General features: G+C 37.1%; 1 protein-coding gene and 1 long non-coding RNA gene across 4 annotated transcripts; one reads left to right on the forward strand and one right to left on the reverse strand.

Annotated features, from left to right (window-relative positions):
- Positions 1-255: 255 nt before the first annotated feature.
- On the reverse strand, positions 256-5248 carry LOC126790448 (probable isoprenylcysteine alpha-carbonyl methylesterase ICMEL2). The gene is made up of 11 exons (XM_050516684.1): positions 4642-5248; positions 3695-3771; positions 3416-3485; positions 3240-3320; positions 2911-2985; positions 1846-1947; positions 1620-1760; positions 1448-1513; positions 1220-1363; positions 921-1011; positions 256-594 (listed from the first exon to the last, which is right to left on the reverse strand). The coding sequence occupies exons 1-11, from the start codon at positions 5196-5198 to the stop codon at positions 454-456; spliced, it is 1545 nt and encodes a 514-aa protein (XP_050372641.1). The 5' UTR covers positions 5199-5248; the 3' UTR covers positions 256-453.
- Positions 5249-13500: 8252 nt separating this feature from the next.
- LOC126790464 (uncharacterized) lies at positions 13501-15245 on the forward strand. Of its 3 annotated transcripts, none has more exons than XR_007671730.1 (5): positions 13501-14126; positions 14301-14389; positions 14560-14652; positions 14743-14827; positions 15021-15245. It is a non-coding gene; the product is annotated as an uncharacterized LOC126790464 (long non-coding RNA). The 3 variants fall into 3 exon arrangements; XR_007671731.1 differs by having other exon boundaries at positions 14743-14795; XR_007671729.1 differs by having other exon boundaries at positions 14743-15245.
- The last annotated feature ends 1232 nt before the right edge of the window (positions 15246-16477 follow it).

Consider the following 16477-nt stretch of genomic DNA (forward strand, 5'->3'; position numbering starts at 1 on the left):
GTTGGCTTGACCTTGTTAGGGAACTGATCAAACATGCCTTTGAAGTCCTTGGCACATCAACCGGTCAGTCCAGGGAAAAAATGAAAATGGGTCATCTGAAATTTCTCATCTGTGAAAGGTTATCCGAAATTCCGAATGGTTGATTTAATTTTAATGACATGACTCACATGAAAGAAATAGATCAAATCTGGGGGATAAGGAAAGAAAATTAAAAATAAAAATAAAAGGAAGATTTATCATTAGTATCCCGTCTGGAGTAATTGTAGCCATAAATCGTAAGATTTTCAGAAGCTTTCAACAGTTCAGATGAAACAAAGAACTTTGACCTATATGATGATTGATGAGAATAGGGGAGTTCTGAAGATTTACCCATGAAATCGTGGTAAACAGTTGCATTTCATTAATGATATGTACAAAAAAGAATAGATTACATAAAATGACCAACAAAAATCATTAAAATGGGCTGACTTTGTGAGCCAACTTCAACATGAACTCAGGCACAAGTCGCCTTCTTGGTGGAGCCACTGCATCTTTGGCAAGGGCATCTGAATCACCTTCGTGAATGATAGCATCTCTTCCACCTCGCATCGGATCCTGAGTAGCACATACACCATACAGATTTTAACACAATTTTTGTTTTCTTTTTTTTTCTGTTTAACTCATTTATCTTTTTGGAGAAAATTATGGAACAGGCAAACGAAAACAGTTTTAAGGATCAAGTATTGGAGCCATTCAATGGAAAAAACGGCGTTGCCATATAATGATTACTGATCGGATGCCAAAGTGCGACAATCGAGAAATACAGTACATAAGTCAACGACTTCCTAGCTCTAAACTGCACAAATGGCTATGGTTGTGTTTACTGCAAGAGATATGCTACTTAACTAAATCAGAAAGGACTATCATTAGTGCTCTCTTACCTGAAGAAACAAATCTGTGTGGGTTTTCCCTTCATAGAGAATTGATTCAGATTTCACTCCAAGACTGCGAAGAGTTTCTGCAAAATTCTTACTGCACAAGACACCATGTTTGTCAAAGCCTGTGGACTTAAAATTATACGTTCATAAGATCTGGTGGAGAACCATATGTTCAGTTATGCTAGATTGAAAAATCAGGCTATATTAACCATCTCTGAAGAGCTATTTCACTGAATTCACACCATTTATGTTAAGAATAACCTATAGCTAATCAAAGATATAAATCTAGACACGACTTATACCTGGCATCTGATGGTATGGAATAATCTGCAGTTCCATGAAATAAGATAATAGGAGGTAAAAGAGAAGCTGCACTTCTAACATTGGCACCCTGAATCATGACTTCAGGGGAGAAACGTTGCAATGATTGCTCCCCTTCCATTATGCTGTAATAAATTTGGGAGTCATTAAATATTCAAACAGAGTGCACTTCTAGCAAACATTGTGGCATTGCAAGATAATGTTCATACCCTAAAAATATTGAACGGTATAGGCCTCGACTGTGGAAGTGATCTACTAAAGTAAACAAATTGTACCTGTGTGAGCATGGCAATGAGAATCCATAAGTGAAAGCATCTACGAGAAGCTAAAGATGCAATTTACAAAAGTTAAATGAACGATAGAACCGCATAACATTATTACCCTCCAGAAAGACCAAAGTAAGCATTTATCTGAGAGACACTCCAAGAAGTACTCTCTCCTTCACCAAGCTCCTTGATTGCCTGGTCAACAATTGCGCACGCACCAATATGTGCACCAGCTGATTGTCCCATCACATAAACCCTGGCATAACATTACCAACACCAACGTTATCACCTATATATTTTTAGAAAAATTATACAGATAAAGCATAAAATGATACTATTACCTATTAGGATCGCCTCCATATTCAGCAATATGATTACAAACAAATGAGATGCCTTGAGATGCATCCTGTACCATACTGCTGATAGTACCCTGAGGAAAATTTCTACATGAAAGCATAACAAGGCAATGATTACAGACGGGCAGGTAGTTCAAGCAGTATATATAAATTGAAAATACCGATGCCGCTTTAAAAGCAACAACCTCCAGTTACCAAATACTAAAACTGTGATTCTTTTGTAGGATGCCGCATGTATGATAATAAAAGCACATCTGCTTACTATATTCTCAAATCCATATAAAGGATTTAATAGTACCTTGTATGCTTGAAAAGGAGAAGCATAACACAAAGTGAAAAGTGGGGTGCTTTGACCATCCAGGCAGTTCTAGATGAGATCAGTCCATCATATTTTTGTGGATACTTCCAGCCTACAAGCTTTTCCTTTAGACTAATGCAGTAATAACTCCCAAATGACTAACTACTGCTAGAATGAACTTTACAGACAGTATCCCTACATGATCACGGAAATGATACTAAGCCAGGTTCCGCAAACATCATATTTCAGAAAAGAGAGAAACTGAAGTGATGATAAGACGAGTGGCTTTTTCTCCATAGAAGAAAATACCATTTTTGGAAATAAAAAAGGGTTACAAGTATATACGGCAGCCAAGGGATGATTGTCTAAGTTAGCTTATTGCGTTTCAGCGGCCAACAAATGTACAACAACAGAATATTTCAACTTCAGTATAGGATAATAGGAGGATCAGAAAATTTAATCTGCAAAATTTTTCTCAAGGTGAGGAAAAATTAAACAAGGATCTGGTCCTAGATTAAGTGAAAAGCTACACACTTTTAGAGTCACGAACCATGAAATAGTATTACATGTGCAGAGTACCATGAGAATATGTCTGACAGCAGCAAGAACTAAATTTTGGTTAAAATTTTCAAAATATAATTCAAAGATCATATTACTCAGAAAGATTGGATCTCCTAGTATTCATTCAGCTACATGGTATCTACTATTGTAGGATTTGTAGCATGTACTTGCTTGAGGTTAAAACAAATCACCTGTAATCTATGCATGCCACTATGATGTCTCGTTCTGCTAACTGTTGTCCTAAAAGAGAACCCCATGCTTTGTAACTGCATCAACAAAAATGGCAACGAAAGAAGTACTAAGAAAAAGAAAAGAGGGCACAAGTTGCTCGAAGAAAAAGTCATATGTGAAACCAAAAGTAAAGGAGCAAAACTATCACGTTAAATGTACAATTCAAGAACTGGATTTATGGTCCCAAAGATAGTGATCTCAATAGTTTTGCAGTCCAAAACCAACAGAAATGCAAACTGCACCATTGAGGAACTCTTCCAAAATAAACAGACAAGGATCAATCACTCACCCAATAATCCAGGCTCCACCAGTTATAAATGCAATGACTGGTTTTGGCCCATCAGAATTTTTTGGGAGATACAGATCTAGCCTGTAGAACAAAATTTCAGCTATTACTACAGAAACTGTTGAATCATAAAATAAGTATTGCTCTATATATAAAAATGGACAGTTAACTCATTCTACCTATTTCTTGGTTGATCGCCGTAAACTATACCTCTACGGACCTGCTTGGAGAAAAAATAGTAATATCCAACTGCAAAAGAAACAGACACACTAGTTTTTTATAACTATAACCCCCGGATGGTAATGTTTACTGACAATGCCATGAGCAAATGAGTCCATCACCATGTCAACAATGTTTAATGTCTAAACAGAAAAGCAACTAGAATATCTGTAATTATGTATAACAACTTATGCATATATGACGCAAAAATTGAGATGATTCATACAACTGTTACGAACCTTGAATAAAACCTGGCATAAGTAAAAACGAATAACAACCGAGGGCCATAAATCTTGTAATCCATCTGTAGCCTACCCTGAATAAAAACATACAATCAGGAAGCATCTAACATCAGGATAGGTTCGATAAAAGAAGCAGTAAATCCAAAATCGACCACACAATAGTTCATAGTTACATCAAAATGCTAACTTAAATCTTCCATTGCCCCAGGTTCAAAACTAGTTGCATAAGTCTCACCAATTTTGTTCCTACAATTTGTTCCTCATTTAAAGTCATCTTAGGAGAACACCATAACAGATTGAGTTACAATAGTTCAAAACACTAATACTTAACAATGTCACTTCTAAATATTCTAACTCTATGATTAAGTAAGCTAAGGCCTTAATTAAGTGATTCCAATCCAGACATACACTATATATATATATAGTCCCTATCCAGAGTGAAGCTTCATTCTGAAATTTCAGAGTGAAGTTCCAATTTTGGCACACTTTTCGGTTAAATTTTTTCACCATAAACGATTCAATATTTAGGTATGTTATTCAAGATCATCTCTACAAAATTTCACATAATTCGGATATCGTTAAGGTATTGAAATTAGATTAAATCAATTAATGAATTAAAACTGTTAAACGTGAACCGTTCGTGTAAATCGCAATTTTGAAATCTCAAACCATTGTCAAATTGGATGAAACTTTTTAGAGATGATTTTGAATAACATACCTAAATATTGAATCGTTTATGGTGAAAAAATTTGACCGGAAAATGTGCCAAAATTGGAACTTCACTCTGAAATTTCAGCTGGATATGGACTGTATGTATATATATATATAAACTGCATCATTTCCAATCCATCTTCAAAAACCATCCAAACATTACAAGGTTTTGGGTATTCAAAACACAATCCAAAAACACACCAAGAACCAAAAAAGGAAGAAACTTTATATACCCAAGATAGCTCAAAAGCTTCAAGCTCAGCCGGGTGACCAAGTACGTCTCGGCGGCAGCGTGCTCCACATCGCCGGCGATGGACTGGCGATCGGCGCCCTCCTCCGACGATGAGCCAGACGATGATGAATACAGCGAGTTGTCGCTGGCCGTCCTCCGCCGCCGCTTCTGATTGTTATTGGCAGAACCGTTTGGTGCGGCGGCGGTGGCGCCGTTGGTGGTGGTGGTGGTGGTGTTGAAGGTGTAACTGGCGGACTTGGGGAGAAGGGGTCTCAAAGGCGCGGCCTTTTCTTCATCTTCGAAATGTGAGAAAAGGAGGAGCCTTGCTGATGGGTCCTCCTCAGATTTGAGAAGAAGCTTTTCAGTTGTGGAGGGGTTTGAAGATGGAGGGTGGTATGTGATTGGTAGAATTTGCTGGGATGGCATTTTAAGGCTTTGTTTGGCGCCAAAGATTCGAGCTTTTTTGGTGATGATGGGAATTGGGTTTGTGATTAAGAGGTTATGGGGATTTGGGTTTCTGAAAAGGGTGGAGAATCTGGAGATTGGGGTTCGGAACATCAAGAGCAAGATGAAGAGGAACAAGAACAAGAACAAGAACAAGAAGGAAGCATTGGTCTGTGTTTTGTCAAAACCAGTGTAGGAAAGTGGGGGGTTGTGCAGGGCCAGTTATGGTGTGACACGTGGGCGTGGTATAATATGTTGGAGTTGGAATTGGTCGTCGTCTGCTACCTCGTTCTATAGTTTTGTTTGTCTTATGGGTTGTTGTTAATGGCTCTCCTATGATCATTTTCAAAAAAAAAAAAAAGAGCTCTCCTGTGATGAATCCTAGCGTTTTTAAATCGTTTTGTTTCACTTGCAAGCTATCGTCCATTGATGAAAAATGGGATATCTTTAACTCTAAGTTTGCCGTTTTTTAATGATGATATGATCGTTGGTGGAGCCGTAACATTCACATAGATTGAGCGGTAAAACCCAACAAGATTGTGAAAAAAAAAATCATCGACTCTAAATTGAACGGTAAAATCCAACAAAATTGTGATATAACTATCAACTATAGAGTGAGGGTTACCTATTTGTAACTAAAACTTTTGAAGGAAGGGATGGTTCGGTAGATAAACATGGACAACCAGATATTCCCTAGGTGTTCACTCAATATATGATTGCTGCATTTTTTTTAGCAGAAAAGAAAGAAGATTGCTGCATTCTTATAGGGGTTCTATTTGCACTTCCAAAATGACTAAGTGTACCTCCATTGCTAATTTCACCTCCATATTACTTTTTAACTCCCTAAAACTCTAAGTAGACCTCTTTTGGCCTACTAAAACGCCATTGCCCTCTAATTATATCTATCTCTATTGTAGTTGTCTCTTACTATTGATGTACTTTTAGTCAACGAGATATGAGCTCGTCCACTCATTTCAATCTCCACCAACCAACGCTGAATCTTAGTTTACAAAATATCCGATTACTTTTGGGTAAATTGTAGACTCCGCTGATGTAGATGAGGATTACCCAATTCAATTAGTAAATCCAAGATGAATCATATACAAGAGTTCCCCGTAAGGACTTGATTGGCGCAATCTCAAAACTCTTGTATATATACTTCTAAACTTGTAGAGCAGATTAGGAATAAGGTGGATGGGGTTGTAGAAATTGATTGATGAAAGGATATGTTGCGGATAGTTCAAATCGGTTTAGTAGATCGAGCCTTTGTTTTACCTTGATCTTTGTGTGGCTTTCTGGATGCTATTCAACTATCGTTGGCTGAGTCAAAGAAAACCCTAATAGGGGTGAGAAGCAAATATCCTATTAGAGCACCAGCACCCGCACCCGCACCCGCACCGGCGAGCAAAGGAGGAGGTAGTGCTCGAGCACCGATTGAGACCGGGAGGTTTGCTTGAGCAAACCCATTTCCGATCTCGCACCGGACGAGAGTTGCTCGCCCAGTCAACTGGGAAGGTTTGCTTGCCTCTCCGCTCGAGCAAAGTTTGCTACGGCGATTGCTCGACCCCCTAACGAATTCCACAAAACGTGGTTGACGTCAGGCGCGTTTTACTTTTTTTTTTTTCTGTTAGGCGAATGGGTCAACGGTTTAATAGATTTGGGCATTCCATTTTGAATCAGAAATTTCGATCAAACGGTCAGAATTAATAGACAACGGTTACTATTTGATCAGAACAGATATAAACTCAAAAAATAGTTAAAAATCTCAAAAATTTGAAAACTCTCACAAAAATTTGCCTATAAATACTACAATATTTGATCAACTCACACTAATTTGTGCACAACAAATTTCACATCTTCCTCCACCTCCTCTCTCATTTCGTTTAGCATTTTTTTCCAAAATAATGGGCACCCATTGGCTTCCTTTCAAAGATTTACAAATGTGCATCTCTTTTGTCCGTCATAGCATTGATGAATATGACTGTAATAAACAAAAGAGGCACAAATTGTGGGAGACAATTCATGCCGATTGTATGCAAAATTGGGTGCTAGCACCGGGTGAGAAACCTCCGAAGGAGCCGAGGACCCGAATCACGCTCGCTTCTCACTACAACAAGTTCAAGCTACTCTTGTAAAAATGGGGCAAATGTTTGGCGGCGTCACGGCAACGTATAGCTAGCGGCACTTCGCTAATGGATGAAGTAAGTTTACATTGTTTTATCATATATTATAATTTTTATTTGATTATATGAATTAAATTATGTATTTTATATCTAATTTGTTTAAATATGTAGCATTATTTACATTATTTATTTTAATATATCTAATTTTTTTACATTATTTGTTTTATCTAATTTATTTAAATATGTAGCATTGTTTACATTATTTGTTTTAATATATCTAATTTGTTTACATTAATTATTTTATCTAATTTATTTAAATTATGTAATTAAATATATACCTAATATAAGTTTTTCACATCAGGAACGACAAACTCAATCATGTTATTATAATGCTAAGAAGAAAAAGTTTACACACTTTGAATGTTTGGAAGTAGTTAAAGATCATTCATCTTTCGTTGCGGTGCTACTTATTACTCCATCTCCATATGCAAGTAGTTACCATGGTACTCCTTCCGCAACTAAATCATCTCCAACCATCAATTTGGATGACGACCAATTGAATAAGACACCTCAAAGCAACACAACAGCTACATCGAGTCCACCTAGACCAATGAGAACCAAGGCGGCAAAGGAAGCTAGGCGCCAAAAGAAACAAGGTAAGACTCCTATTGAGCAATGAGTTGAGGTTTTGCATACCATTACAAGTGACCAAGCATCATGGCATACCAAGAGGTTAGCCCATAATGAAAGTGAGCTTAATTATTACGCGGAGTACATAGACATTCAAAAGTGGAAAGAAGTAAGGGTGGAAGAAGAGTTACGATTGAAGAAATAAGATAATGACACAAGGATCATGACAATGGATTTGGAGGCTATGACCCCAATCTCAAAAAGGTACTTTACCAAGAGGAAACTAGTAATCCTTAATGAATGAGAAGCTAGTCAAGATCAACCTATCGATGAAACATATTCTGATTGTTATCACATAAGTCGCGTATTATTTCCATAGTAGTTATAGTATTATACTAAGAATAAATCTGTACTTGGCTCGTCATTTTATGTAATTTAAATTTTGAGAAATAAAATGTAATTTATTTATTAAGTTGAAATTAAAATACACATTAAATTAAATCACATATTTAAATTAAACACAAGTTTAATAATTAAACACAAGCATCATGAAAACACACAATAAAACATATTTAAAGTATTTCACCGGTTTCCACCCTCCAAATGTGTTTCACCAAGTCTCTCTCGAGCTCTTGATAGATGTAAGCGGATTCGAGATCGGCAACACCGTTGTATATTAGCTCCGTCTCTACTAATTGGCTCAAAAAAGAACTCGATTCCCTTATGCATTCACCCACCCATCATAAACCTGGAAAGCCCTCGATGGGTTTTGCAAGTCTTCTTCTTCTTCATCATCCTCATCATCCACGTACTCTTCCTCAACAATCATGTTATGCAATATAATGCAAGCTAACATAATGATAGTCATTACCGATTTGTGGTGCAATGTAAAACTATGATGTATAATTGCCCATCGAGATTGCAAGATGTCAAATGCCCTCTCCACATCTTTTCGGTATGCCTCTTGTTTATTTGCGAAGAGCTTATCTTGCGGCGTCTGGGGATTGGAAATTGTTTTGACAAATGTAGAGTACCTTGGATATATTCCGTCAGCCATATAATAAGTTGTGGTGTACCTCTGTCTGGGACTTTGTAGACGACAGTTGGGCATCTTCCGGCAAGGATCTCTGAGAACACATTCGATAGGTGGAGCACATTAATGTCATTTTTAGCTCCAGGACACCCAAAACAACTGTGCCATATCTACGTATCATACGAGTACACCGCTTCTAGGATAACCGTTGGGCGACCCTTTCGCCTCGAGTATGTCCCTTGATAGGCAGTTGGGCAGTTCTTCCACTATCAGTGCATGCAGTTGATGCTTCCAATCATACCTGGAAAACCTCGGCGTTCGCCTTTAGCTAGTAGTCGCGTGAGGTCTTCCGGTGTTGGACTGCGAAGGTATCTTGGACCATAGAGATGAACCACTTGGCTGCAAAACTCCTTCATACATTCCAGGGTAGTCGATTCCCCATCCTTGTAATTTCAGTACATTGATATGCGGCTGACCCGTACGCTAGAATTCGTAGAGCCCCGGTCATCTTTTGTTGGGGAAGTAGCCCTAGCAAACCAGTGGCGTCTTCTCTTTGATGCCAAGACAAGTCGTGGTTGTAGAGGTCCGTCATGATAATGTTGAATCGGTCTCTGCTCATCCTGTACCTCCGGCGAAAGTCTTGAGCGTCGAAGATTGGACGTTCGATGAAGTAATCTTCCATGAGATTGCGTCCCCTAGATAGCCTTTGTCGTAGCTTATTTGGTTTTTACTGCGACGTGAACCACTTGGTCAAGTTGATTCATCATCGTGTTGTGCTTCCGTTATGACCACCTGATTGACGAATGATTGCTCCATATCGTCATCTTATTCTTGTTGACGTTGTCTCCGCCTGAAAAAATTGTGGAAGCTGAAAGGATACATCAGAGTGATGAACAAAGAAATGTTGTTAAGTGTTTAAATTGAATGATGAGTTATATGCTCGGATTCTTCACAATGGTGTGAGTATAGAATTAGTGATATTAGACGTTTTATAGCAAATTGCACTCAATTATTCATCTCATCGAACTTGACCCAAAACCTGTTTGGTTGGTAGAATCCATTTTCATATTGATGATTTATTAAACATTCTTTTACCTCTCTGTAGTGGAACTGGATTATTAGAAGAAAAAAAAACCCCCTTATACTCCCAATTTGATCGATATTTGATCTTCTTGGCTCACTGGGATTACTCTAGCTAGACGAGTCCTTATAATATAAATCAAAGGATAACAAGGCTAGTAATCCATAATTTCGAAATTTGCTGGGAGCTGGCTAGCAACGTACGCTGTCATGGCTCACCTAGTTTCTGCTGTGATGTTAATAAATTATATATATATATATATTTATATATATATATTTATATATCTCAATCTAATAGTCCTCAACATCGCAAGGATTAAACGTGAACTCCCATCTGTATACTCAATATACTAGTCTTGATAACATACAGCATTGTTCTTCTTTCCATTCCGTTTGATCATCATCATCATCCCATTGGCACTAACCATCACTACAATCCTCCGCATTGCGTTCGGTTTCCCTGTGTTCCTTTTGGTATACGACTTAATACTCATGGTAAGACTGTACTGTTCAGGGAATAAGATGATCACAGGGATGCAACATCTACAAAAAAATGCGACCTTTTTTCTGGTGAGAATCGGTGCCAGGAGGTCCAAAGGCTATCTGATTTTTAGTTACCAGAGGGACGAAGAAATGGGGTTCTGCAGCGACGAGTGTTCCATTTGCTTGATGGACTGCAAAGAAAGAGACGAGTGTGCGCTGCTAGATAAATGTGGACACACATACCACCATATGTGTCTCCATATGTGTTTGAATGAATCTACGCGCTGTCCACTTTGTCGTCAAAGTATCGAAGATTGTTCACGAAAGGCTCTATGCAGCTTGTAATTGAGTTCGTTGAATTTTCTTTTACTAGCTTCCGTCAGTGTACTGGAGAGAGATGTTTAATATGATGCATTGATGCATCTAGCGATCTACCAACATGTCACGTTTCGATTACAAATTGTACTACTGATAGATAATGTTATACAACGCCTGATTGGTGATGTGTTGTCTTAACATATAACAACAATCAGATCAACTGTAATTGTACTGATAGCTAGCTATTAGCTAACTGGTCAAACCATAATTAGTATACTCTATTGGAGAATGAAGCTTATCTGTGTCGCAAGTTGCAATGGTTGGATTCGTAAATCATATAATTTTTTGCCTTACAAGAATTCAAAAGTAAGTGATCAAGCATAGCATCTGGGCTCATTTGATCAACACACTTCATAATCAATATTATAACAACCAATACTCAAAGGGAGAGTAATTATTGGTGAGGACGTGAGGCATATGTATGGTAGGTTTTTAAAGTAAGATCGACTAGAAGACTCTAATGATGCACATCCCATTTTAAAAACAATAGTTGTATGCACTCTCCGTGGTGATAGAGAACATAGAATTGAGTCCATAACGAAATAATTAACTACATTAACAATTTAACATATTCCTGTTGTTATTAATTAATATACATGCATGCAGCTAGCCATGTAGGTCGCATGATTAACTAATTGTGGTCGAGCTAGCTAGAAATTACATGATCGTAATGACTAGAGGGGGCAAATTAGCCTAAAAGTCTGAGTTCGGTTCGGTCCGGATCTGGTACGTTAAAAATCAACCGGGTACGGTCTGAGTCCGTTAGCAGGCCGGTCCGGCCCGAATTCGTTATTGTAATGAACTGTGCCGAGATATTTTGGCTCATGGGCCCGGTACGGCCCGAGCCCGTTTTTAGCCCGGCACGATTAATTCATGGGTCGGCCCGTTAAACACATAATTTTATATTATTTATATCAATATTTAAACTTGAATATTATACTTTTTAAATCAAAATATATTGATTATTTCATTACTTTAATTACAATATTTCTCAAATATTATCAAAATACTGAATAAAACGTCACTATTTTAAGATACGTAACGTTTTAAAAATAAGATTATGAAATGTGTTGTAGTATTTTATTTATTTTACTACTCTAAATAATTATATAAAACAAATGTTTAAAAGACATAATATTTTTTATTTTAATTGTGTCATATAATGCTAATGGGCCGGGCTCGGCCCGACATGGGTTTGGGCCGAGATTATTATTTAAACAAATGGCCCGGCCCGAACACAACACGAGCACGGTTTTGGCCCGTTTAAAATAGACCGGACCAACTCATTTGCCACCTCTAGTAATGAGCCTAACAACTGTTAATTATTACGATAATTAGACAGTTGTTATGGCTCATTACGATCATGTAATTTCTATGCACAGCCAACGCACAGTCAACTTCACTTTGTATAATTTCTGCGCATATATATATTATTGGAATTTTTGTAGAATTTTAAAATATAATATTATTTTGAATAATCTTAAATTCTAAAATTGAACATCCGTTTTATTTTTAAAGCATTTAGTTGGTGTTACAAGCTAATAAATTACTCATATATATATTTCTCATGTTCATAATATATATAAGAGTTATTGCATTTATTTATTTGTAACATTTCTTGTATCTTTATGTGTTACAAATTTTCAGACTTCTACTCCTATATAATCTTGACATCTCTTTCATTTCAATATATACATACACACTATAAACACATTATATTCTCTATAGTTAAAGTTTTCTTAGTTGTTTTCCTGTAATGTCAAATGAAGAACCAAGTAATTCTAGGATCTGAGTATGTGAGTGTACGCTTACGAGAATCAACGGTTTGCTGTATCCTGGAGGGTAGACCCCATAAACCTACTAAACTGAGACATTGTTTCCGAGGGGTGAAATCTACTTTTACGGACAGTGTTTACATGTCTCAACCTTAAATATTTATTCATCCAAGTGTTAATTACAAGCCTCATTGATCAAAGATAAATATTCATATTGTGTTATTTTCTAATAATTTTGACTTAATAATTACTAATATTATTTGTTAATAATATTTTGTACTTGCATGTTTTTGTAAGAGACGAAATCATGGTGACTAGAGGAGCATCCATGAACCAAATTTCCTATATATATATATATATATATATATATATATATATATATATATATATATATATATATAGGGCTCCTCCACTATAAGGAATCCATTTTTTTGTTTAAAAAATGGATAGTTCATTAATTAACTTTTCGATTGCATTTATATATTTCCACCATTCAATTTTTAGGGTCTAATACGTATATCATCCACTACTACAAATCTCCCCAATAGCACCCCTTGACTTGCAACCAATGTGCCATCAGTGCCAATATACTACCATTCTACACTGATATTAATTATCAGTGGGTTTTTTTTGCATGCCACTGATGATCGGTGTGTATGACACACACTAGATGAAAAATAATACTATCTTAATCCCTAAAACAGTGTTAAGGGTTATAAACTTGTAAATTATGCATGTTGTGGACCGACACACATGCTTTTATTAGCTTTGTTGATATCTTCTAGCCGTCGGATCAATGAAAAGTTGATCCAACGCTTTAGACACAATCCCCCTTTCCTCTTCTCTCTCTATATTCAGACTCAAACAAGATTGTTTATTCCTTAGATAGTGTTAGTGGTGTCAAATTGCCCAGACACGCCTCTTTTTTCTAGAACGCTCCCCACGCGCCTAACTCAAATTATCTCTAGTGCTCTTCTCCTCTCGTCCAACTGCGCTGCGTCGTCGATATTGGCCCGCGGCCAAGCCGATGTACGATTTGCGTGGTCGGACGGGAATGCTCTAGTGTTGTTGTGGATGTATTTGTGGTCCTTAGTTTCAAATCGTAGATTAGATCTTCAGTTTTTTCCTCCTCCACTTTAGATGGTTTCTACATCGAAGGAATTGGCATTGTAGGATGATAGATCGGAGCTGGGTTTGCTACGAAAATGGTGTGAAGCCCCACGGTGATCGGTGTTCGGCTTGGCGTTGGTAGTTCAACGGAGAGGCTCACGGGCAAGTTCAGATGCCAAGGTTTTCACTTGATTTTGTCTCCGATCTAGAGGGTTGGTGGGTGAGCGGTGGGAATCGTAGCTTTGCGCCACCGGTAGAAGACCGATCCCAACAGTGTTTCGAATGGTACGGCGGCATCTCAGCGAAGGATAGCTTTGATGGAATGGCGGTGCCGATTTTGCCGTTCGGCAGACTATTCGTCATCGGATTGGATGCAGCAGTCGTTGGGAAATGGGAGGGCAGAGCAGGGATATGTTACTTTGACTTCTTGGTTTGACCCTTCTCTTCTCTGTTTTTAAAATATGAGTTCATGGCATTTAAACTTTCTGTCTTGAGTTTTAGATTTGTTGTTAAATGTGAGATTGTGTGTTTTTATACGTATTTATAATAATACGGGTTGTGAATTTGATCTGAGATATTGAGGTTGTTATTCTCGCGCGTGCAGGAGATTGTCAAATGACTACTAATGGAGAACTTGCTTCTACAAACCCACTTCCAAACCCCTCTCCTCTAAGAAATGCCAAATTCTTTCAGGTAGATATCTGATCATTTAATTTGATTGAAGTTTTCAAGTTTGATATTAATGGTGTATACTGATGGCTGGGGAATATGAGAATCTTGATGGCTCAGAAGGTGCTAGAATTTGGATCTATCATTTACAAACAAGCACCTATGTAATCACAAATTTCCTTGATTGTATGTAGGTTGAAATGGTAGCAGATGATATGAATCTAGGAACATGTACCCTTCTCCTCACTGGATATGTGCGAGCTCGTAGTCTTTCTGTAAATCAACTGGTAACTAGCTGACCCAATGACTTGCCTTTGGTCACATGAAGTGGCATTTGTCTTATTTTCGTTTATTTCGGGTTCATGTTTCTGGTGCAGGGGATTCCTAGTTGGGTAAAATGGAAATTCTGAAGGATCCTTGTCCTTTAAATGTAAGAAAAGAGTAGGAGTCATGGATGCAGTGGTATGGGCTGTTCCATGTTGTAGTTAGCAGTAGATGCTTCTATATAATTTTCTTATTTTGCCATTGAATGGGTTTTGTAGAATCGTTTGGCCCAGTGGTAATGTAGATATTCTACAGTTTCATTATATGTAATTCTTATCTGTTGCTAGATAATTTGAAAAAAGAGTTTAACTTTTTCTTCATTGAACTTCAGGTATTCTGAATATGTTGCTATTTGCTTTGAAAGAGTTTGTCCATATCAAAGAAGGATAGCATCTGGGAAGGCACAGTTTTATTTCCACATGTATTTTTATGGATGTAATAGGAACTTTCAGTAGCTTAATTTGTTGTGTATTGTAGAATAAAGTTTAGATACTGAATGTGAATGAAGGGGTGCAAATACTAATACTAGTAATTGCCTTTTTTTTAATCCAGTTTAATGAGTTTGCCACTGATATCAGTATGTTCAAAAGCCACTGATATCAGTGTGATATCAGTCTGACATGAATATGCCTTGGTTGAAGTTATCACACTGATGTTTTATTAGTGTGAATTTGCCCATTAGCACCTCTTATAGAGGGCACTGATAGTTTTTTAGTGGCTTCACAGGTGCTATTGCCATTACACACTGATATCAGTATCCTTTGCTCCCAATAGATACTAATTTGCATCAGTGTGCATTGGGGACCTTTTTAGTAGTGATCTCTGTAATATTTCAGCAAAAATGGTGATCGTTATGGTATCAAACTTAGTGAAAATAGTGGACGGGTCAAATCTATCAAACTTGAATCATTCATACTTTTAAGTTTAAATCTCAGTTTGAAATACCTTAAAAACCTCTAATTTTGTTGAAATTTTACAAAAGTGATATACACATTAGACATTAAACGGTGGAGATTTGACCGTGGAGATGGTGATATACACATTGAACTGTAGAGATGTTGAAATGTAATTGAAAAGTTGGTTAAGTGACCTATTTTTTTTTTTTAAGTGATTCCTCACTAGAAGAGGGCCGTGTATGTACGTCTGTGTGAATATATATAGCCCTAAGGATCAAAAAACACTTGGGATAGATATATAAGATGATAAACATCTGAATACAGCTCCAGCCTCCAGAAATTTGTGTGTGTGTGTTATAAAATGAATTCGTACATCGGTAGGGATAGCATGCTTTGTTAAGCTATCCCAAGTGTTTTTTTATCCTTAGGGCTATAATTTGTTGCCACCTTTTATGAGGGGAAAGATTTGCATCATCTTACTATCGATCTGTGTAATTTTCTAGTTACTTTACCTTTGTTTTGTTAACTTTAGCGTTGAACATGTACGTACTAGTTATCTAGCAGGTATGTTGTTGACGGTGTATTCGAAGATCAATTCTGACAATTCAAGCTAGAGTACACCTAAATATATCATATTATTATCCGTATTGATTTATATTGAAGCAACTACGTACAGCTGAAGAGCTACTTAGATCAGTCGTATATATAATCTGGCTTCTTCCAGCGTTGGATTAGCATATTTTTCATTTCTGTCCAATGGAGAAATCTAAGGTAGAATAACTAGATATATGAACTGATTAATAACTTCTCATGCTGATTTGAATGATGCAATATGAAGATATTTTATGGATGATTTTCTTTATACACGTTAATTTTTGTCACGAAGACCGGA

Source organism: Argentina anserina, chromosome 4 (assembly GCF_933775445.1).
Source record: "Argentina anserina chromosome 4, drPotAnse1.1, whole genome shotgun sequence".
NCBI lineage: Eukaryota > Viridiplantae > Streptophyta > Magnoliopsida > Rosales > Rosaceae > Argentina > Argentina anserina.

Excerpts from the sequence above, each read along its gene's own strand:
- LOC126790448 (XM_050516684.1), bottom strand. The coding sequence starts at position 5,198 with ATGTTCCGAACCCCAATCTCCAGATTCTCCACCCTTTTCAGAAACCCA. Across the intron at positions 3,321-3,415 it reads GGCGATCAACCAAGAAATAG|GCTAGATCTGTATCTCCCAA; the intron begins GTAGAATGAGTT and ends TTTGTTCTACAG. Across the intron at positions 595-920 it reads ACACAGATTTGTTTCTTCAG|GATCCGATGCGAGGTGGAAG; the intron begins GTAAGAGAGCAC and ends TGTGCTACTCAG.